Here is a 24,966-nt window from a genome sequence, read left to right as displayed (position 1 = left end):
ACAAAACACACACCTTAGTATGTGTGTTAAATGCTAAATCACTGTGTGGAGGCCAAGGTGTAGATGGGGAGATGAACACCTGAGAAATCAGAAACTCTCCAGTACCCAGGGCTCATTTTAATTGGAAAGAACTTTTCACCATTTCCCAATCCCTTTCCCTTAAGAAGATATATGGAAGATATATATGTATAATATTTTATCTTCTTAAACAAAACTCAATCCTTGGCCTTATAGTCAGATCATGAAAACATATGAGAGAATTATAAAATATTCCAAGAGCGGATGTAAAATTTAGCATTAGCCTAATAATTACAGGGTCATTTCCCTAGTTCCAAGAGTAGTTGAAGTCGACTATAGGTATCTATCAGAAGCCTAGCATGGTGACTTAGAAAACAAGATGTCAGATAAAATCTATGAAAATACGTGTTAAAAACATGTTGTGGGGCTGGGGAGATAGCTCAGTTGGTAGAGTGCTAGCCATGTAAGCACAAGGTCCTGGGTTCAATCCCCAGCACCACAAAAAGAAAAAAAAGTTGTAAGTTGCTTTGCAACAATAGCATGCTTATCTAGGAAACTCTGAAGCACTACTTTTAAAATAAGGAAGAGTTGCATTTTGATTCTCCATGTTATTATGAAGAATTGCCAAGGACAACTACCTTTCATTGACCAACTAGATCATTGAAAACAGATTGAAATGCTTTATGACAAATAGCTGTTGAATAGATCTTCAGAAATACCAAAAGAACTATGCAGTTGGAAGACCAGAGTGCCAGGAGCCATATGTCCCAGCTTTCAAAGCGCTTTGAGCAAGAATACATTAAAAGAGGTGCACTTGCTTTTACACAAGCAGAAATTCATCAAGATCCAAGTTTTAAATGAACTTGAAGTTTAAAATGTGGTTAAGATGGAACTAAAGCAAAGTAACTTTTCTTCAAAACTCAACCAAATCTAAGAGACACACATGCATGTCACCACAGTGTCACAGATGAGAAGACACCTCACACAGATCTCCTGCAGACTGATGGGAGGCCCAGCGTAGCTGTTATGTATACTCTACAGAAAGGCATGACTGGAGAAATACCATTTCTCCAAGAGATGGGAAAGCAAGATAGATAGAAGCAAAAAGAACACAGATCACTGGTCTCAAACTGGGAACCCAAGGTCTTACTGATCTCTTCTCTTTAGTCCACAGAAGGCTTGTGAAATACTTGAATTGGTTACCAATATTTTAAACATCAGGAGAATTAGTCTGGAGGTATACCTTAGTGGTAGAGTGCTTGCCTAACATGCACCACCCCATCTCCAGCACCACAAATAATAACTATAATAAAAAGAGATTCACATAAATACCAATTTATGATTTCTCATGAAAATTCAGAAAGTTGGCAACATTGTACTCACATTCCACATGGCATGAATTTGCTGGAGCCAAGGGCTGCTGCTCCCTAGATGGGCACATGCCCTCTGTGTCATGGCAGTCCTCATCCCTGTTTGGTCTTGTACACCTGGCTCTTGGAGGCATTTGAGTTTGACAGTCTTGATCTAGAGCATCCCTCATTCTTTTAGGCATTAGTAGAGCATGGTTATTCATTAATTCAACAATTCTTTTTTAGTCCTATTATATGCACAGAGCTGAACTGATTCTGGGAAATATAATAGTCTTATAACTATTTTCATATAAGTAGGAAGACACTAAGCAATTGGTCATAGACCCTAAAAATGTTCCAAAAGCTGATGAGTATCTACCAGAGGAGCCTCAATCAACAAGAAGACTATGTGGGCAGAACAGGCCTTTTGGAGGAAGCTATGGGAGTGAGGATTAGGCCCAGCACCGGGGCCATCCATACCCCCAAAGGGGAGAGAAGCAGAGATGTTCTTTTCAGGATGGAAAAAAAAAAAAGACAGTCAAAATAAGCTATTGTAAAGAAAATTCTTAATGTACCTAGGTTTTTCATCTTCTTTACCTTTTTTCCTGAATTGGGAATCATTTTATTTAAACATAGTAACTAGAGATTCTTTGCTGATCACTGCCATTTTGATAGCACCTTGGAAGAAAGCTGTAATAACCACCTGGAAAAGGTACATCCATCTCTGTGGACCTGTTCTGCACATGGAAGCTTCTCAAATTAATCTGTATGGTTCTAGAGAGTGATTTCATCAGCTCATATGGGCTATTATTTCAACCAAAATCTAGCAAGTGAAAGCAAACATCACAGTGGATGGGCAGAAGACTTTGCTGAGATCATCAAAGGCAAACGAAGAAGAAAGACTTCAAAGGCTTTGTTAACAAGAAAAAATATGGATCTGTGAATGGAGAAAGAAATTCACATTTTTTTCCTATTTCGCAAACGAAGAAATACTGAGACTCAAATATGTGGTTTCCATTTAGGTTCGCGTACTTGGTCTTAAAAAAGAATTAAGGTTTTTTCTTCTTTTTTTTTTTTTTTTTTTTTTTTTCTTCTTGAAACCATAAGAGCAAAATAGAGAAGAAACTAGAAATCTGCAGAGCCAAGAATCTGAAGGGTCCAATTGATTCTTGGCTTTTATTTTCTTTAATGATTTGTTCTCTTCATGTCACTTTTAAAATGCAGCATTCCAAATATTCATTTTTATGAGTAGTCATTATTTAAGTTTAAAACAAGAGAAAATTAACTTATGTGATTTTTATTTCCCGTCATACCCGTAATATATAGTTCAGAAGAGGAACCCAAAGCAGGCTATACTCTCACCATTGCAGAAGTTTCATGAAGGAAAAGGACACTTTCAAGGACTCTTCAAATGACTGCAAAGCTAATAGGAAAAGAACAAATAATATCTGAGATTCTGGTCATTATCAAAAGGAAAAATCATTAACTAAAAATATTCTCACTGCCTCTTATGTGTAAGGGTCAGTTTAAGACAACGAAGTTGTACAGAGGATCATTTCCGCCTCCAAGAATTTTATCCCATGCTGTGTATCATCATTAATCCCAGCTGGCCCTTCTTGGCTCTGTCTACTTTCTATTCAAGTAGTTATCCACCCAAAACTTACTGAATTTAAAGTATATTGACTTCTGGATGTTTGTTCTTCAATGATCAAAGCCTTAGATTCTTCTCTATATGTCCTTGTATTAGATCCTTTTCTGATGCTAAAAGAACAATATCACAGACTGGGAAAGTTATAAAGAAAAGAGGTTTATTTTTGTTCACAGTTCTTGGACCAAGGCCATCTGGTGATGGCCTTATTGCTAGCAAAGTGCTGAGGTGGGGAAGGGCACCCCATGGCGAGAAACAGGAAATGCATGTGTGTTTCCTAGTCTTTCTCCTTCTTATAAAACCACCACCATTCAAATATAGGGGCTACACCCTGATCATCTTATCCAGCTCTGCCTACCTCCCAAATACCCCTGCTGTAAATAACATAGTCAGATTGAGTTTCCAGTCTCCTAATATCTCACAAGGGATTAAAATCCAGTATGAGTTTCAGAGGAGACAAACCAAATTCAAATAGTGGCACTCCCATAGCAATGTAGTGGTTCATATGAACAAATTAAGAGCTAACAGCATCTTCTTTCATTGCCATTGTTTCTTGTTTTTCCCAGATATACTGGGAAAACTTTTCTCTGGGTGGACTGGAAAATTGATCACTCTTATATAAAAGGAGGGCCGTGAAAATTGCCACTATGCTGCCTTCTGTCCTTAGGCCTTCAGTATCGTCTTCCAGAAGGCTGTAGAGAAGGCTGCTCCCGGTGAGAGCGTCAAGGAGAGAGTGACCAATCTAACAGACAGCATAACCTTTTCTGTGTACCAGTATACGACCCGCGGACTCTTCGAGTGTGATAAGTTGACCTACCTGGCCCAACTCACCTTTCAGGTAAAAGTAAACTGGAAAAAAAAAACAATAATTTCCAGAAGATAGTGTCCATTTTCAGTGTCCAATCATCAAGTGTTAAGAAACTTTCCTCCCCCCACCATGCTGGGATGGAACCAGGGCCTAAGTTAGTGCTCTATCACTGAGTCATGCCATAGCCCTGAAACTTTGTTCTTTTAACATCACTTCCCAAAGAAGGTCCAATATGGTACATGCATGCTGCCCCACCATTATCCCCCTCATGGCAGATATGCTTAATCAATCATTGTACTACTTCTTGCTAATCGTGGATGAGCTAAGATCCTTCTAAAAATATCCCTCCAGCAGCCACGACTAGTCAATCAAAACTGGTACTGAAGATGGAACTAGACGGCCATACCAAAAACTAGAAGATTTTCCAATGCCATAAGAACTTTAGTTCCATCAATATTTATCTAGCTTTAGGTAGTAAGTTTACTGACCTAACCTTCTTCTGGGATAAGAAATCACACAGGACTTTGTGTAGCAATAGCAGCCATGGCCTTAGGAAATTTTCAACAGCTTTAGTTCCTAAAGGCTTGGGAAATTTGGGAACTTCTAATGTTGCCACATCTTTAATGAGAAACCCTGGTCTTCCATTTAATTTCAATATCAAAAAGTCATAAAAATTTACTGCCTTGTACTTATCCCCCGAATCATTTAGCATTAGGAATTTTTTCCAATATATAAATTGGTAGCACAAACTAGATTATCTTAAAGACCGCTTCCAATTCCAAAAGTCAGATATTGTATCATTTTGTGTTTGCTCTGCATGTTCTGAAGTCAAGCTCGTAGAGGTTAGTTAGTATCCGCTACTCCTCTCACATTCTGTATTCCCCATGCCAGACTAAATGACAGCTTGGCCTTTGAAAACACAGGGGTTCTACCTTTCATTGCAAATCATGTCTCTGACCAAGCCAAAGGTTTTTCCATCAATGCACACACTGTTGTAATTTCCCTTCCAAGCCTCTGCACTTTTCATTCCCCTCCACCCCTGGAAGTCCTGTCTTCCTGTCAAATATTCCCATCTCTTCGCTTTTCAATACTCAATTCAAAACTACTCATAGAGGGCTGGGGATGTGGCTCAGAGGTAGATGGCTAGCCTGGTATATACAAGGTCCAGGATTTATTCCCCAGTACCATGAAAAAAACAAACAAAAAAAAATCAACAAAACTAGTTGTAGAAAATTTAGTCAATTTAATCTCTTCATTCCTCTGGCTTGCTGATCACTCCCTTATTCAGGAACTTCTTTCATATTATTGATTCATATCTGTGCTTCTATTTTGCATATATTCACATCATTGATTCATATGTGTGTTTCTGTTTTGCATGTGTTCATATGTCACTTTGGCACTTGCCTCGAATCATGTCATTTGTATGTGTCATCTGCCCAATTAAATTTCAGGCACATACTCCATGGCTTTATGATTGATACATAATAAATGCCTGCTAACCAAGATATATAGTCATCCACTGTGTACAGTTAAGTCACTATGATATTTGGGTTGAAAACAGATGCACAGAGAAGTAATTTGCATAAATATACGCTTTCTTCCACTCCATCCTCTTTAAATAACCAAAACTGATGGGCAAGCCCTAGTGTCAGAGGCAGTAATAATTACACTGAGTGACAATCCCTAAGATCCCCAGGACCTGAGACCACCACAAGCTAAAGAAATACGATGTCATTTTTCCTCATTGCAGATCCTCCTCATGAACCAGGAAATCAGTGCAGCAGAGTTGGACTTCCTGCTTCGATCTCCAGCACAGACAGGCACCCCTAGCCCAGTGGAGTTCCTCTCCCATCAGGCCTGGGGAGGTGTCAAGGTCAGTACTGGTTCCATGAAAAAGTCAAGTTCTCCTCTCTTTGTTTCCTCCTGATACTTGTCCCCATGCTGTCAACGAGACTCTCTTTTGAAGTTCAAGCATGGAGCTGTGCTGAACATAGGTGCATCCCCTTTCCTGGATGCCCACGTCAGCTCATCCTTCCTGGGTAAGCATTCTGGTATGTGAGGGCTCTGTCTCCAGGGAGGAGGGAATATTACGTCCCCATAAGTTTCTCTGAGCTGCCTTTATCTACCGGGGCTCAGGACTGGAATATGGGCTCCCTGGTGAGTCCCTGGGACTAATGTGGAGATGCTGCTGCAGCATTTCTAAAAAGCAGAAAAGTGCCAGAGCTCTATTCAGACATCTCCATGTGAATCTGAACTCAGACTCCAAGCAAGGAATGAATGCATTCCAACCTGGGATGCTCAGCAGTGAAAATAGCTCATGTTTATTGAGTGCCTCAGAAAGGCATGGTCTTAGTTCTTTCTCACATCCATCTTAGCAATAGGTATTATCTGTTTCCATTTAACATTTGAGGAAATTGAGGTCCCACTTCCTACTAGTGGCAAATCCAGAATGCATATTTTGGTCTAGCTGGTGGTAAAGCCCATTTTCATTACATATTGTGCAGCTTAGTTTAGTTAGGATTCTATGAATGTTGAAAAGGTCTATAAAGGGACACAGTCCCTGCATTCAGAGAGCCTGACATGATGCCTGCAGGAAACGAGATCTGAGTGAATCCCAACTCCAGAGAGTCCAGGCCATACCTGAATGGGCACCCATGGAATGGCATCTGCATAAGATGAATCCTATTTATGATCTTCCATATTTGTTGCATTTTACAGAGGCTTGATAGCACAAAGAAGTATGAGTCTACAGTAATAGAATTTGTTTTCTTTCTCTTTATAGTTCTTACTCATTTTTTTTTAATTTGGAAGTAATTGTGGATTCACAGGCAATTGTAAGACATAATACAGAGATATTCCTTGTACCCAACTTCCTACAATGCTAACATCTTGTAATACTATATATAATAACCTATCCAGAAAATTAACATTAACATGATTCACCAATCTTACCCTGATTTCACTGGTTTTACAGAAATTCGTGTGTGTGTGTGTGTGTGTGTGTGTGTGTGTGTTTAGTTTGATTGCATGTATAGATTCATGCAATTACTGCCACAGTCAAGACCAAGAAATTTCCATTTTACAGAGCTTCCTCATGTTGGCCTTTATAATCACAGCATTCCTCCATTACCAATTCTCACTACTGACTAACCACTAATCTATTCTCCTTTTATATAATATTTGTCATCTCAACGATGTTATTTGAATGGAAACATATGGCACATAACTTTTTGGAATGGGCTTGTTCACTTAACATAATTCCCTTGAGATCCATCCAAGATGATTTACTTTATAACAAAAGCCCCCACATAAATCGTTTATGTGCATGCTTTCCCCTTCAAAAGAGTCATCTTAGGAAATTCTACGCTTATTCCACTAATGCTACCTCTGCTCAAAATACTTTCCTAACTTCTTTTTCAGAATCTATAACTATGAAAAGGGAAATAACAGGTTGGGAAAGTAACAAAGGAGGAATTCCTTCACAACAGCAACCAAAATCACACACTCACAAAACACCTAAGAATAATTGTAATAAATGCAGAAAACCACCAACTTTTCTACCACATATAATATAAATAAATAGATACATTCTGGAGTATATTTATTCTAGAGTAGCACTATCCAAAAGAAATGTGATGCATGCCACATTTATGATTTTTAATTTTTATTAGCCACATTAAAAAAATGTAAAAAGAAATGGATGGAATATTTTTTTTATTTCTTACAGACTGCATTTTGATTCATTGTGCACAAATGGGGTACATCATTTCGTTTCTATGATTGCGCACGATGTAGATTCATACCATTTATGTAATCATACATGTACATAAGGTAATGATGTCTGTCTCATGCCACCATTTCCCATACCCCCCCTCATAGAATAAGTTTTAATAACAAATAAATTATTTTCTTTAATCCACTATAGCCAAAATATTATCACTTCAATATGCAGTTTATATAAAATTATTGTATTTCCTTTCTGTTGCTGTGACAAAATATCCAGAATAAACAACTTAAAGGAGAGAATGTTCATTTTGGCTCACAGTTCCAGAGGTTTTAGTCCATGCTTGCTTGACTGTACTGCTCTGAGCCTGCAGTGAGGCAGAACATCATGCAAAAGTACACAGCAGAGGAAAACTGTTCATCTCATGGCGGCCAGAGAGTCAAAAAAGAGAGCTAAGAGGCCAGGTCCCAAGCTTTCCTTCAGGGCATACCCACAGTGACCTCACTTCCTTCTGCCACCTCCTAAAGGTTCCACTGCTCCCCAGCAGTGCCACAGGCTGGTTGACCAAGCCTTTAGCATATGAACCTTTGGGGAACATTTAGGATTGAAACTGTAAAATATAAAACTAATTGATATTTTTGTACTAAGGCTTTGACATCTCACATGTATTTTTATACATAAAGCTCATTATCAATTCAGAAGTTAAATTTTCATCTGAAGTATTCATATTTAGACTTCATAAAAGTTAGAGTTGAAACAGTTCCTATTCCCAAGTCATCCTAAACATATTTAAAAGTTTTCCTATTACTAAAATAAGTTCCAATTTCTACACTTAAATTTTTTATTATAAACAAATGGGATGCATGTTGTTTCTCTGTACATGGAGTAAAGGCGTACCATTTGTGTAATCATAAATTTACATAGGGTAATGTTTGATTCATTCTGCTATTTTTTCCCTTCCCCCCACCGCTACCACCCCTCTTTTCCCTCTATACAGTCCTTCCTTCCTCCATTCTTACCCCTCCCTAACCCTAAACCTAATCCTAACACTAACCCTTCCCACCCTCCATTATGTGCCATCATCCACTTATCAGTGAGACCGTTCGTCCTTTAGTTTTTTGAGATTGGCTGATCTCACTTAGCATGATATCCTCCAATTTCATCCATTTGCCTGCAAATGCCATATTTTATCATTCTTCATGGCAGAGTAATATTCCATTGTATATATATGCCACAGTTTTTTATCCATTCATCAACTGAAGGGCATCTAGGTTGATTCCACAATCTGGCTATGGTGAATTGAGCAGCTATGAACATTGATGTGGCTGTATCTCTGTAGTATGCTGATTTTAAGTCCTTTGGGTATAGGCCAAGGAGTGGGATAGCTGGGTCAAATGGTGGTTCCATTCCAAATTTTCTAAGGAATCTCCATACTGCTTTCCAGAGTGGCTGCACTAATTTGCAGCCCCACCAGCAATGTATGAGTGTACCTTTCTCCCCACATCCTCGCCAACAACTGTTGTTGCTTGTATTCTTGATAATCACCATTCTAATTGGGGTGAGATGAAATCTTAGGGTAGTTTTGATTTGCATTTCTCTTATTACTAGAGAGAGAGAGAGAGAGAACTCTCTCTTCTGTGAAGTGTCTGCTCATTTCCTTAGCCCATTTGTCAATTGGGTTATTTGCATTCTTGGTGTAGAGTTTTTTGAGTTCTTTATAGATTCTGGAAATTAGTGCTCTGTCTGAAGTATGATTGGCAAAGATTTTCTCCCACTCTGTAGGCTCTTTCTTCGCACTGCTGATAGTTTCCTTTGCTGAGAGAAAGCTTTTTAGTTTGAATCTATACCAGTTATTGACTCTTGCTTTTACTTCTTGTGCTATGGGAGTCCTGTTGAGGAAGTCTGGTCCTAAGCCGACATGTTGAAGATCTGGACCTACTTTTTCTTCTATAATCTGCAGGGTCTCTGGTCTGATTCTGAGGTCCTTAATCCATTTTGAGTTTAGTTTCATGCACGGTGAGAGATATGGGTTTAGTTTCATTCTGTTGCATATGGTTTTCCAGTTTTCCCAGCACCATGTGTTGAAGAGGCTATCTTCTCTCCATTGCATATTTTTGGAAACTTTGTCTAGTATGAGAAAATTGTATTTATTTGGGTTTGTGTCCATGTCCTCTATTCTGTACCATTGATGTACCTGTCTATTTTGGTACCAATACCATGCCGTTTTTGTTACTATTGCTTTGTAGTAGAATTGAAGATCTGGTATTGCAATACCCCCTGCTTCGCTCTTTCTGCTAAGGATTGCTTTAGCTATTCTGGGTTTCTTATTCTTCTAGAAGAATTTCATAATTGCTTGCTCTATTTCTGTAAGGTACGTCATTGGGATTTTAATTGGAATTGCATTGAATCTGTATAGCACTTTTGGTAGTATGGCCATTTTGACAATATTAATTCTTCCTATCCAAGAATATGGGAGATCTTTCCATCTTCTAAGGTTTTCTTTAATTTCTTTCTTTAGTGTTCTGTAGTTCTCATTGTAGAGGTCTTTCACCTCTTTTGTGAGATTGATTCCCAAGTATTTTTTTTTTTCGATGCTATTGTGAATGGGGTAGTTTTCCTAATTATTCTTTCCAAAGATTCATCACTTATGTATAAAAATGCATTAGATTTATGTGTATTGATCTTATATCCCGCTACTTTACTGAATTCACTTATGAGTTCTAAAAGTTTTCTGGTGGAATTTCCTGGTTCCTCTAAGTATATAATCATATCATCAGCAAATAGGGATAGTTTGAGTTCTTCTTTTCCTATCCGTATCCCTTTAATTTCTTTGGTCTGTCTAATTGCTCTGGCTAGAGTTTCAAGGACGATATCGAATAGAAGTGGTGAAAGAGGGCATCCCTGCCTTGTTCCAGTTTTTAGGTGGAATGCTTTCAGTTTTTTCACCATTTAGAATGATATTAGCCATGGGCTTAGCATAGATGGCCTTTACAATGTTAAGGAATGTTCCCACTATCCCTATTTTTTCTAGTGTTTTGAGCATGAAGGGGTGCTGTATTTTATCGAATGCTTTTTCTGCATCTATTGAAATAATCATGTGATTCTTGACTTTAAGTCTATTGATGTGGTGAATTACATTTATTGATTTCCGGATGTTGAACCAACCTTGCATCCTGGGATGAAACCCACTTGATCATGGTGCACTATCTTTTTAATATGTTTTTGTATGCGATTTGCTAGAATTTTGTTGAGAATTTTTGTGTTGATGTTCATTAAGGATATTGGTCTGAAATTTTCTTTCCTCGATTTGTCTCTGTCTGGTTTAGGTATCAGGGTGATATTGGCTTCATAGAATGAGTTTGGGAGGGTTCCCTCCTCCTCTATTTCATGGAATACTTTGAGAAGTATTTGAATGAGCTCTTCTTTAAAGGTTTTGTAGAACTCGGCTGAGAACCCATCTGGTCCCGGACTTTTCTTTGCTGGTAGGCTTTTGATGACCTCTTCTATTTCATTACTTGAAATTGGTCTATTTAAATTGTATATGTCCTCCTTGTTCAGTTTAGGCAATTCATATGTCTCTAGAAACCTGTTGATGTCTTCAAAATTTTCTATTTTGTTGGAGTATAGATTTTCAAAATAGCTTCTAATTATGTTTTGTATTTCAATCTTGTCTGTTGTGATATTTCCTTGTTCATTCCGAATTTTAGTGATTTGGGTTTTCTCTCGTCTTCTCTTTGTTAGTGTGGCTAAAGGTTTATCAATTTTGTTTATTTTTTCGAAGAACCAACTATTTAGTCAATTTTTTGTATTGTTTCTTTTGTTTCAATTTCGTTGATTTCAGCTCTGAGTTTAACTATTTCCTGTCTTCTACTACTTTTGGTGCTGCTCTGTTCTTCTTTTTCTAGGGCTTTGAGCCATAGTGTTAGGTCATTTATTTGTTGAGTTTTACTTCTTTTATTAAATGTGCTCCATGAAATAAATTTTCCTCTAAGTACTGCTTTCATAGTGTCCCAGAGATTTTGATATGATGTTTCTTTGTTCTCATTTACCTCTAAGAATTTTTTCAATTTCCTTCCTAATATCTTCTGTTATCCATTCATCATATAAGAGCATATTGCTTAATCTCCAGGTGTTGGAGCAGTTTCTATTTTTTACTCTTTCATTTATTTCTAACTTCAATCCATTATAATCTGATAGAATACAAGGTAGTGTCTCTATCTTCTTGTATTTGCTAACATTAGCTTTGTGGCATAATATATGGTCCATTTTAGAGAAGGATCCATGTGCTGCTGAGAAGAAAGTGTATTCACTCTTGGTTGGATGGTATATACTATAAATGTCCATTAAGTCTAAATTATTGATTGTGTTACTGAGATCTATGGTTTCTTTGTTCAATTTTTGTTTGGAAGATCTGTCCAGTGGTGAGAGAGGTATGTTAAAATCACCTAGTATTATTGTGTTATGGTCTATTTGGTTTCTGAAATTGAGAAGGATTTGTTTGACATACATGGATGAGCCACTGTTTGGGGCATAGATGTTTATGATTATTATGTCTTGCTGATTTATGCTTCCCTTAAGCAGTATGAAATGTCCTTCTTTAGCCTTTCTGACTAACTTTGGCTTGAAGTCCGCATTATCTGAAATGAGGATGGATACCCCAGCTTTTTTGCTGAGTCCATGTGCATGGTATGTTTTTCCCCATCCTTTCACCTTTAGTCTATAGTTATTTCTTTCTGTGAGGTGAGTCTCTTGTAGGCAACATATTGTTGGATCTTTCTTTTTAATCCAATCTGCCAGTCTATGTCTTTTGATTGATGAGTTCAGGCCATTAACATTCAGGGTTATTATTGAGATATGATTTGGTTTCCCGGTCATTTGACTCATTTTTGTTTTTTGACATGGTTTGGTTTCTCCTTTATTTGGCTATTCCTTTAGGCTAGTTCCTCCTGTTGCTGATTTGCATCATTGTTTTTCATCTCTTCCTCATGGAATAGTTTGCTGAGAATGTTCTGTAATGCTGGCTTTCTTTTTGTAAATTCTTTTAGCTTTTGTTTATCATGGAAGGATTTTATTTCGTCGTCAAATCTGAAAGTAAGTTTTGGTGGGTATAAGATTCTTGGTTGGCATCCGTTTTCTTTTTGGGCTTGAAAAATGTTTTTCCAGGCCTTTCTAGCTTTTAGGGTCTGGATTGAAAAATCTGCTGATATCCGTATTGGTTTCCCCCTGAATGTGATTTGGTTCTTTTCTCTCACAGCCTTTAAAATTCTGTCTTTATTTTGTATGTTAGGTATTTTCATAATAATGTGCCTTGGTGTGGGTCTGTTGTAGTTTTGTATATTTGGAGTTCTGTAAGCCTCTTGTACCTGGTTTTCCATTTCATTCTTCAGATTTGGGAAATTTTCTGATATTATTTCATTGAATAGATTGTTCATTCCTTTGGTTTGTTTCTCTAAGCCTTCTTCAATCCCAATAATTCTTAAATTTGGCCTTTTCATGATATCCCAAAGTTCTTGGAGATTCTGTTCATGATTTCTTACCATCTTCTCTGTTTGTTCAACTTTGTTTTCAGGGTTAAATATTTTTTCTTCAATATCTGAGGTTCTGTCTTCCAGGTGTTCTATCCTACTGGATATGCTTTCTATGGAGTTCTTAATTTGGTTTATTGTTTCCTTCATGTCAAGGATTTCTGTTTGTTTTTTTTTTCAATATCTCTAACTCTTTATTGAAATGATCTTTTGCTTCCTGTATTTGCTCTTTTACTGTCGATTGGTGCGACCATTCAATGCCTGCATTTGCTCTTTCATCTCATCGTTTGCTTCCCACATCATTTTAATTATGTACATTCTGAACTCCCTTTCTGTCATTTGTTCTGCCATGCCGTCATTGGATTTTATTGATGTAACATCTAGATTTGTTTGCAGCATTTTCTTCCCTTGTTTTCTCATATTGTTCAGGTATCAGTGGACCGCTGAGATATTACAGATTTCCTCTATTTACTTATAATGTCCCTGACGATTTCTAGTATATCCCCTCTTAGCCTTCAGTAGGCTGAAGTCTTGGAGGAAGTTGATAGTGTGGTGCTCCACAAGGAAGCTGCCTCTCTAGGGGTGGTGGCCTTCAGGTGAGGTATATTCCCTGCTAGTGGGCAGAGGTGCCTCCACTTGTTGACCAATGGTCATCCAAAGGGGAACTAGGCTGCGGGCTGAGGCAAGGCCTGTTTGGGCCTGTCTCTCTGGTTTTACGCTCCTTGTGGGAAAACCTGACCAGGCAGGGAAGACTCACCTGGTGGGGAGGTCTCACTGGCTAGTTCCCCTCCTAGAGGTTCCCCTCAATCCACAACTACTGCCTGGGTTGGGCTGCCTTCCTCTGCAACATTCCCAGGGGCCTCGACCTACCTCCTGGGTCTGGGAGCCTCACCCTTCGCAGATGAGAGTTCTTAGGCTGCCCCTCCTCAGAGAAACTGCCTGCAGTCCTGGAACCTTCACTCCGCCTCTCAGCTTGTCTCTGTGCGGCTCTTCCACCAAGAAGCCGCCTGGGTCCTGGGACCCTGCTCTGCACCTAATCGCCTGGCTATGCGGCCCCTCCTCTGAGCCGCCACCTGGAGCCCCGTACAGTCGCTCTGAGTCCCAGCGACTGTGTTCCGGTGCAGTCGCTAGGAGTCCAAGCAACTCACTGCGCACCTCCTCCTCCCAACAACCACCCGTAGCCCTGGTGCAGTCACTCCAAGTCCAAGTGACCCACTGCACTCCTCCTCCTCCTCCAGGCAGCCCCCCACGTGTTCAGGAGCGGTCACTCTGAGTCCAAGCGACCTGCCGCACACCTCCTCCTCCGGGCAGCTGCCCAGAGCTCTGGTGCGGCCACTCGGAGACCAAGTGACCCACCGCACTCCTCCTCCTCCTTCGGGCAGTCCCCCAGTGTTCAGGAGTGGTCGCTCTGAGTCCAAACAGCTCGCCGCACGCCTCCTCCTCTGGGCAACCGCCCAGAGCCCCGGTGGGTTGCTCCGAGTCCAAGTGTCATGCTGAGCAGCCTCTTCTACGATGCTCCCAGTTGTCTGAGTTCACTGCTCCGGCTGCGGGGAGGGGTGTCTCATTGGGCAACTCTACTTCACAAAGTTCCCTGCTTTCTGGGACTACCGCCCCATCCGGGACGCCTCCCCAATGGGAGAGACTCCCCGGCAGCTTTGAGTTGGTCCCAAGTCTCTCAATATCTCCTCTTCTTGAATCCTGAGTCCTGGAGCAACATGAAATGCAGCCACCCTCTAATCCGTCCACCATCTTGAAACCCCTACACTTAAATTTTAAAACCATTAAAATGAAATATAATTAAGAATTCAGAGCACGGTGTCATGTATGTGTGGTCCCAGCTTCTCGGGAAGCTGAAGTCGGAGGAACACCTGAGCCCAGGCGGTCAAGGACAGTCTGGCTAACATGGCAAGACCATCTTAGATTAAAAAATCAGTCCTTCTGACACAATAACCACACTTCAAGTGCCCAATGGTCATCCACGGACAGTGGTTACCTTGTTGGAAAATATGACCCCAGACCTTGAGAATCAGACTCATAGTCTGATAAATTCATGGAAAGTAGTTTCTGAAAAGCAGTTCTGAATGCATCCAGCTGCAGAACTAGAACAATGATGGAAATGAACTTGTCAACACAGCCTCTGGAGGCAGACATACCTGGGTTCAAGTTCAAGTTTGTGTGTGCATATGGCCTCTGGTAGGTCTTCTTAGTCCTCTGGTTGCCAGTGCAAGGGCAGGCGTTTCCAGGGGGTCCTGAATCTGGGTTCTCAGCATCCCAAGCAAAGAATTGAGTGAGACGGGAGAGGTTGGCAGGCAAGGCAGAGGCTTACTGAAAGTGAAAGTAACACACTGAGAGAGCAGAGTGGGCTGAGCTGTGAAGTGGCTCGAGGCACCATCTACACAGTGGACCTCGCTTTTATTGGGCTGTGCTAGTTCTCCCCCTTCTCCCTTAGGTGGATCTGAGGCTAATTGGCACTTTGATATAATTTCTTCTCTACTGCCCATGTAAGTTAATTTTTCCCTCAGAAAATGCACAGAGGGGGAGCAAGCTGCAATACTAATAATATGTTCAACAGCAACAAGTTAACTTTAGGTCAGTCTTTTGGGCTATTGGGCATGCCCGAGACTGGGGCTTTCCCTTCATGATCTTGAATTCCCTTTGCGGTCATATAGCTTTTACTATTCCCACAAGCTGGCCTTGTTTTCCCTCACAGGAAGGGGCTTCAGGTGGAGTGCTGTGAGGGCCCTGTGTTGAGCTGAGAACCCTAAGAGATGGTCCCTTCCCCATGCTCTATCTCCTACCTGACACCCTGAGCCTTTGGTTCTTATCTGCAAAATGGCTATCACAGCACCTTTGTGGAGGGTTGTCAGACTATGTAAATATTCAGTAAATGGAAGAAGATCATGGTTATGGTGGTTGTGTTTGTTTCCTAGGCTGCTGTGACAAACTAAGCTGAGTGGCTTAAAACAACAGAAATGTATTCTTCCACAGTTGTGAAGACTAGAAGTCTGAAATTAAGGTGTAGGAAGAGCCATGCTCCTTCCCAATCCTCTGGGGAGGATGTGTCCTTGCCTCTTCCACCTTCTGGTAGGGTAGCCTCTGGTGTTTCTTGATTTGAGGCACCATAAATCCAATATCAGTCTCTGACTTCATCATCTTCACATGGCTGCCATCCCTCTATGTGTTCTTTTTTTCCCCCCTCTTTTTATAGGGGCACCAGTCATACTGAATTAGGGCCCACTCTAGTATCCTCATCTTAAATTAGTTTCATCAACAAAGATCCTGTTTTGAAATTAAGTGATGTTCACAAATCTGAGAGGTTAGTTCTTCAATAAACCTTTCTGGTGAGCACAATTTACCCTATAACAATTATGATTATTGATTACCCAGCCATAAGACATATACATGCTATAGTTGATACCAATTTTGTCTGATAGAATTTGTCCATAGAAAGAAAAACTTTCAGGAACTGTGAGTTTCCCAGTTGGGCCTAGTCCAGTTTCCTTTCTCTATATCATTACACAAAACCCTCAACAGTAAAAGTCAAGACAAATAAGTGATCCACAGGCATTCATTTTACATAGCTCAACTCAAAAGCTATTGTGCGATTTCATTCCATTCCTCTTTTCACAAAACAAATTGTTTGGTTGGCTTGGCTTGGCTTTGCTTCACTCTGCTTTCCGTTTTGTTTTGTGGGCTGAGCTCATCAGGCTGTTCAAAGTCTTTTGAAAATGAGCAAAGCTTGATCTTTCTATAAGAGTTCGTTGTGTGAAGCAGCAAAGTCCAGATCCTTCAAACTCAAGCACAGTCCAGATGTGCACAGGTGAGGGACAATGCAATATGTGGTACACATTGTCAATGTCTTTGATAAATACGCTTTTAAAATATTCACTTGGATTTTAGCCTAAAGAAATTAAGTATAATTGAATAGGACATGATTTAAAAAATTTTTAAGCATTCTATCTAATGAGAAAGGTTGATTGTCTTGTTTCCCCAGAAGAACTAATAAGCAGGTAATGGATGAAATCTTTCTGATAAAATGCTGCTTTTATTATAATCCTTTGGCAGGATTGTTCAGTCCCATCAAATTCTGAACTTTAAGGTAATGGGAATGTTCTCTTCATTAGAAAAATCTCATCTGTGATGAATTTCTTTGTTAACCTTTGAAAAGGGCCCTCACTACCACTCTGGTCTCCAGTTTAGCTCAGTCGTATTTTGCTGTGCAGTCCAAAGTAATTAGGTTAATTAGTCATTTCCATTTAGCTTATTAGAAGACTAGAAATCCCTTTCCCTCATTTGAGAGATTAAACATTGCAATTGTGTTCACTCCAGAGCTTCAAGAAAGTGTGTTTCAGACCCAGTCCTGGCAGCTGGGAGTGCTGATCACAGTGTAATTTCCTTCTTTTTGTGGAGGTGCCAGGGGAGTAATAGGGCTGCAGAGGGTTAATGATGATGCAAACTGGGGAGAGGAGGTGAGTGGCTGCCTGGTAGAAGATGAAAGTCGGTTCCCCAGCACAGAGAGAAATAATTACAGCAGCTGCAGCTTTTCTTAGTCCATCAAAAGCCCTCCTGCTGGCCACCCAGATGTCAAACTTCATTAATTGAGCACTCGCTAAGTGCCGGGCAGTGCCTTAGAAAGTTCTTGCCCACAGGGAACTCACAATCTTGTGGGAGTAATAGATAAGTAAAGCAGCAATTGCAATTCAATAGCTATCCAGCCACCAAGGAAGGACCAGGGAGCACTTTAGAGTCTTCAAAACATTGCTTCTACCTTAGAATAAGAGAAATGGCAGGTGATCACTTGGCTTCACTTTCCAGATGAAAAATCCAAACCCATGACAGTTTAAAAACAGGCTCCAAGTTCCATGACAGGATAATAGGATAGAAACCCACCCACCCCAAACTTAGTTCCCAGGTCAAGACTGATGATGCCACATGCATACCAAAAATGGTGGAATGAGACAGACATCATTACCCTGTGTACAAGTATGATTACAAGAATGGTATGACTCCACATCATGCACGACCATCGAAAAGAAATGATGTTCCCCATTTGTGTACAATGAATCAAAATGCAGTCTATAAAAGTTTTTTTAAATTTTTTAAATAGTGTGTGAAATTTGATTACTCCAATAATGAGGCTTCTGACAAAAGCAGGAGTGCACCGAAGCATTTTGAAAATGACTTGAGGGAGCTAGGAAAAGAAATCACCTTGGGGTACTTATGGTAGTTATGGGGTGAGTCCAGAGTGAGTGTTCCTATGCATGGGCAGGGGCTTACCTGGTACATTCCCCTCAGAATCTAAGGAGAAAATACCCAGGCTTTACTGACCAGCTTGCCCAGATGTGAGCTATGGTTGAGGCTTAAATGCTATCAGCAACCAAACATCTGAAACTGAGCAACCATTTCTTAGTTTCCAACTCTGTGAATAGATCTCTGTGCTCCACCAAAGGGGAAGTACTATATATTCTATGTTATAGAGGATGTGCCTGAGGAAGGTTACTGACTTTGAACTGGTCCTTTGCAGTTTATCTGAACCTTAATAAATAGACAACATGACCAGCACAAGTAAAACAAGGAATAAAATTTGGTGGAGAACACATGTCCTTTCACATGGACTCTGTGACTTCCCAATTTCATGCTGACCACTTACAACAGGGAAGACCACACTTTCATTCATGCTGATAAGCAGTGAGTCTTATACATGGTAGAAGTAGTGCAAGCAAGAAATTGGGCTGGGAAGGAGTCACCGCACACTCCACAGATAGGAGACTGGTAGACTGGGATAAGGTAGGACAGAGCAGGATACCTCATCAACTGGATAGACTGGAGGGAAGAACTAAAAGAAGATATTTGGTTACCAAATTGTGTCCAAATAGACTTAATCCTTAATCCTTACAGAAATAGACAACCCATGGAAATTGTAGTAGTTGGCATTAATACAAAGTCAGTGATTCTAGAGATATTTCAAGAGATGAATTGACAGGATTTGGTGGCAGAGTGTGCAGATGGAAGGAAGACACCTATGACTTAGGTGTCCATGTGCCACAACCAGAATAATAATGGTACCCCTTCTTGCCCCTCTATTCCATGTAATAATCATGAAGGTGAGTGTGGTTCAGTCTCTGCTACCTGTAGTACCCCAAATTGGCTATTTGCTAATTTTACATATTATTGGGGTCAGCTGAATGAGGATGAGATGATCAGTATCCTCCCTCTTCCTTTATTTTTCCTGGAGGAAAATCCAAGACTCCAAATCGACTATATGTGAGACAGAGTTGTGTATGTAACAGCACTTGCCTCTCAACCTGCAGCACAGTGCAAATTACAGCTTTCTAAAGAAACTGCATTTCAGAGCAAGATTCTTTGCAATTTCCCAGGCACTTTCATCAATGGAAGAATTCTCTAATCTGGATCGAGACATTGAGGGATCTGCCAAGAGCTGGAAGAAGTTTGTGGAGTCAGAATGTCCTGAGAAGGAGAAGTTCCCCCAGGAGTGGAAGAACAAGACAGCCCTTCAGCGCCTCTGCATGATGAGGGCCATGCGGCCTGATCGGATGACCTATGCCATGAGGTAGAGAACATGGAATGGTGGGAGGCCTGGGACAACTCCAGAAGACAGTCTCAGGATGGCCAGCATGGCAAGACTGAAGTGTTATTCAGCTTTTCACTGCTGTGATCAATATAGCTGACTAGAATAAGTTAGAGGAGAAAATTTATGTTGGCTTACAGTTTCAGATATTCAGTCCATGCTTGGCTGGCTCCATTGCTCTAGACCAGAGACAGAACATCATGGTGGAAGGGCATGGCAAAGAAAATCTACTCAGGTCATGGCAGCCAGGAAGGAGGGGTTAGGAAGAGATATAGTTCAGGCCATGCTCCCAGTGACCTATTTACTCCAGTCATACCCCACCTGCCTCCAGTCACTTCCCAGCAATCTATTCTAATTATTAATCCATCAAGAAGACTAATCTACTAAGGAGGTTACATGTGCCATCATCTAATCATTTCATCTCTGAACATTCCCTCATTACCTAACATATGAGCTTTTGGGGGATATTAATAATACAAACCATAGCAGTTGAGCCTTAAGGCCATGGGTGTATGGTAATAAGATCCTTTGTATCAACCACCAAAATTGCAGGAAACCTATTACTCTGTGGATACCAGGTGTTTTCTCAATATCTTAGTGGACAGGTTGGAAAGATATGTTAATCAATGTTAGCATTGAAAAGATGCTGATCACACTAACATGGTAGAAGATGATGGGATCCAGAGAACAGATAGAGGGTTCATCCTTAGCAGGAAAAACATCTCTTTTATCACAATATTTTTTAGAAGGGAAAAAAAAAGATGGTTGTATTTTTAAGTAATGTAACAAATGAACAGCAGAAAATTTAGGAGGATTTTTATCTGTTCTATTTTTCTGAAAAGTTTGAAGACCCTCAGTTCAATTTGTGTGAAAGAAGGAGTAGTGGGTTGAATATTTGAAGAGTAGAGAATGTTTGAAAACAGATCTGTTCAAATGGGAGAGAAGGCTGACCAGGGAGTTCCAGGTAGCATTAAGGCCCATCTGGTTAGGATCCTGCACTTATGGTGGCGCCTGTCTTCATCATTGGATAATTTTCTCCAGAATCCCAGGTGTAGATTCAGAGCTATGCTGATCCAGAGCTCAGGTCATCTCAAACTCGTGTATTTAAATAAAAGTTAAGCAAGGAACATGAGGTTGTTGTCAGGAAAATGGTTAGGCATCATAGGCCATGCAATTTGCAGAGGCAGAAAGCAGATTAGTGGTTGCCTAGGACTAGGGCATAAGAATAGAAATCCATTAGAAAGAATCTCTGGGTGATGAAAATCCAGTTCTAACACTGGATTATGGTGAAGATTGTGCAACTTGATAAATTTACTAAAAAAAATTGAAAAATATACTTAAAATGAGTGAATTGTGGGGTATATTGATTATATAGCAATATGATTATTTTTTAAATAGGAAATTGTAGTCTATACTGAATAGGAAAGAAATGAATAGAGTAAGGGGATATTGGGAAAATACCAGAAAGACCAGGATACTGAAATTCCTGCATTTGTAATGGCACCAATAGAATCAAAGAATAGGTGAAGTAAAGACACATTACCTAAAGAACTATAAGGATAGAAGGTGTTAGTCAGAAAAGGGGATATTTCCATTCATGGCATCAGACATAAGCAAAGTTTCCAAGTAACGACATGGTTGAAGGTGTGACTATGAAAATAGGTGGCCGAAGAGGGGGGGGAAATGAAGGATTATTTGAGCTGAGGTCACTAAGAGTATAGAGGATTGTCACATGGGCTGGAGGAGAAGTCCATGAGCCTAAGGCTCATTCAGTGAATGAGGCAGGTGGTCGAATGGGGCAATAGATGACGATGATATGCATGGTAGTGGTGAAACAGCCAGGGAAAAGGACCCTGTTGGAACCACAATATTGGGGAGATAGTGGTTTAAAAATAGCATTGAGCAGAGAGCAGTACCCTGATCACTGCCAATCCTCAGGTGCAGGAGAATGAGCCCAATTGAGAAAGCTGCATGAAGAAATAATGTCCTTGGGGGATAGTGGAAGTCTCAGTGAAGGTCAGGAGTTTGGCCAGACAGTCAGAAAATGTTTGCAGCTGTGAGGATTTATTTAGCACAAAATGGGCCACTTTAGAAGGGGAGCATTGTGAAATGGAATGGGAGGAAAGAAAACTGAGAATGATAAAAGATGAGAGCAAAGAAAGAATCTGATAGAGCTTTAAATCTTGGGCAGGAATGGTGCATAGCAGGGATCTAATGGTGGTTTAGCCGCCTACAAGTATTCAGAAGACATTGGTTCTAATTAGCCCTATAGATGGGTTGATGTGAGGGGTGTGCCAGGAGTTGGCAATGGCCTGAATGGACAGTAGTACATAAGGAGCTCTGATCTAGGTGAGCAGCACAAGTTGTAAGTGTTGACAGGTGTGGACTTGGAGCCAGTCCTACCCTATAGCTACCTAGTCCACCACCTGGGGCATGTTCTTTCTTTTCTAGAGGCCTCCATTTCTCAAATGTCATTATTTTGTGACTATATGTGTATATACTTTCTTTCTGGCAGAGATTTTGTTGAGGAGAAGTTAGGAAGCAAATATGTAATGGGAAGAGCACTAGATTTTGCATCTTCATTTGAAGAATCAGGACCAGCCACACCGATGTTTTTTATCCTGTCTCCAGGGGTGGACCCACTGAAAGATGTGGAAAATCAAGGTGAGAAAAATCTCCTCTTGGAGTCAGTGCTGCACTGGGCCCCCTTCATTCTTTGCGTCTGCAGGTTTCTCTTTTCCAGATTCAAGGTTCTCTATGCAATACTCCACGTTTGCAAGCAGTAGAGAAGTCAAGGTCATTGCTGAAGCAAGACCAGAGAACATAATCCACCAAAGAGAGAAAGGCCCACTCTGTGCTCTATAGGGTACAATATCATTGAGCCCATCCAGATAATCCAGGATAATTCCTAAATCTCAAAATCCTTAATTTACTCACACCTATAGAGATCTTTTTGCCACATGAAGTACATGTCCATGGGTTGGGAGATGGACACATTCAGGGGCCTGTTCTTCTGCCTACCATACTCTCCTATTCCTTTGTTTTCCACTCTACACTATTGCACCATACTCAATTACTTCTCCCAAATACACTGTTTCTCCTCCTGCATCCCCTTCCCTAGCCTAGCTATACTTATCCTGCAGGGCTGACTTCAATGTTGTCATCTCCAAGAAGCCCTGATTGATTCCTGAGGCTGGAGACTCCCCTCCCATGTACTTCGAGAGCACACTATATTTATGAATGCCACATTGTCATTGCCTAGTGACTTGTGTCTGAGTGAATGCTCCTTGGGAATAAGGTATTATTTTCAACCTTCGTGTCTCTAGTTCTTAGTGCTGTGCTTTTGATGTGATGGGTGCTCAGGACCCCTCCCACACACACACAGATACATCCATGTATCTGTAGGGAATTTGTTCCAGGACCCCCCACCACAGATACTGAAATCCATGGATGCTAAAGTCCTTTATATAAAAATGATGTAGTATTTGCATACCTCCATGCATCTTCTCCCATATACTTCCAATCACCTCTAGATTGTTTATTATATCTAATACTATGTAAACAGTTGTTATATTGTTTAGAGAACAACAAGAAAAAGTCTGCACATGTTTAGTGCAGATACAATTTTTTTTAATATTTTCCATTCATGGTTGATTGAATCTGCACAGGAAGAACTCAAGGATACCATGGACCAACGATTTAATGAAAGAGTGAGCAAATTTTGAATGACTAACTCAAACTATAAAACTAGCAAAACTGTATTTTTCAGAGTTAAATAAAGACATGATGGGTTTTTATAAAATAAAGTCTTTCCAGGTAAAAATGCAGACCGTGTAATACTACTTCCTAAGTAGTCAATCTATTCATTATGCAATGAAAGGAAAATATAGCACATGTCTTGTGAGATAAAACTAACCTGGTCCTAAAGAGTGGATGAGTTTTATAATTGAGAGAAGAAATTACTATTCTTTATTCACTAACTAAATCTGTATTTTCACAGTTTCCTAAAAAGAATCAAGTAATACCTGCTCACAGTATTTTTAAAGAATTGACAATACAGTAGAATTTTTTTAAAAAAAGCTCCAGCCTTCCCCATACCAATCCTTCCTCCCAGACACTGTTTTGGTCCATTTTTAAATTTAGTCTTCTTGAGTTACTTTTCTATTTCATTCTAGTGATCTTTTACCACCATTTCTAAACTTAATCATTTTTATATACCTATTTATTCCCTGAGATGAGAAATAGGAATTTAGCTCCCACTGTTAACTGAGACTGTGTGTGTCTGCTTGGTACCAATATGTTACAGAGCCACTATACTGACCAGGTTTCCTTTTTGTCTACGTTTTTAATTTTTTTAGTTTTTTTTTTATTTTTAAATATATTTTTATTAGAGCTTTATGGGGTTTTATTTCTTATTTCATTTTTATTTTTTGTTGTCTGCTTTCTTTTTTATTTTTTTTATTTTTTATTTTTACAGGCTGCATTTTAATTCATTGTACATAAATGGGGTACATCTTTTCGTTTCTATAGTTGTGCATGATGTAGATTCATACCATTCGTGTAATTGTACACGTACACAGGGTAATGATGTCTGTCCAATTCCACCATTTTTCATACCCGCCTCTCATTTCCCTCTATGTAATCTAAAGTTCCTCCATTCTTCTCTCACCCCCTACCTCCCCACCCCCATTATATATCACCATCCACTTATCAGGGAAAACATTCGGCCTTTGGTTATTTGGGGTTCTTTTTTTTTTTTTTAAACAAATGGGATACATGTTGTTTCTCTATTTGTACATGGAGTCAAGGCATACCATTTGTGTAATCATAAATTTACATAGGGCAATGTTGTTTGATTCATTCTGTTATTTTTTTCCCTTCTCCCCCACCCCTCCCACCCCTCTTTTCCCTCTATACAGTCCTTCCTACCTCCATTCTTACCACCCTCCTTATCCCTAACCCTAAACCTAACCCTAACCCTAACACTAACCCCTCCTACCCCCCATATATGTCCTCATCCACTTATCAGCAAGATCATTCTTCCTTTAGTTTTTTGAGATTGGCTTATCTCACTCAGCATAATATTCTCCAATTTCATCCATTTGCCTGCAAATGCCATAATTTTATCATTCTTCATAGCAGAGTAATATTCCACTGTATATATATGCCACAGTTTCTTTATCCATTCATCAACTGAAGGGCATCTAGGTTGGTTCCACAATCTGGCTATGGTGAATTGAGCAGCTATGAACATTGATGTGGCTGTATCTCTGTAGTACGCTGATTTTAAGTCCTTTGGGTATAG

General features: G+C 39.9%; 1 protein-coding gene across 5 annotated transcripts in view; it reads left to right on the top strand.

Annotated features, from left to right (window-relative positions):
• Positions 1-24,966, top strand: part of DNAH9 (dynein axonemal heavy chain 9) — a 352,397-nt gene that overhangs the window by 265,430 nt on the left and 62,001 nt on the right. For all 5 annotated transcript variants that reach the window (XM_079135288.1, XM_079135287.1, XM_079135285.1 and 2 more), the window contains 4 exons: positions 3,683-3,853; positions 5,574-5,696; positions 19,450-19,643; positions 22,177-22,325. In XM_079135288.1, coding sequence (XP_078991414.1) covers positions 3,683-3,853; positions 5,574-5,696; positions 19,450-19,643; positions 22,177-22,325 — 637 coding nt within the window. The remainder of the gene's footprint in view (positions 1-3,682; positions 3,854-5,573; positions 5,697-19,449; positions 19,644-22,176; positions 22,326-24,966) is intronic.

This window comes from Sciurus vulgaris (assembly GCF_902686455.1).
Source record: "Sciurus vulgaris genome assembly, chromosome: 3".
Classification (NCBI taxonomy): domain Eukaryota; kingdom Metazoa; phylum Chordata; class Mammalia; order Rodentia; family Sciuridae; genus Sciurus; species Sciurus vulgaris.
The sequence above is the reverse complement of the archived record's forward strand: the minus strand, read 5'-3'. Positions and strand labels throughout refer to the sequence as shown.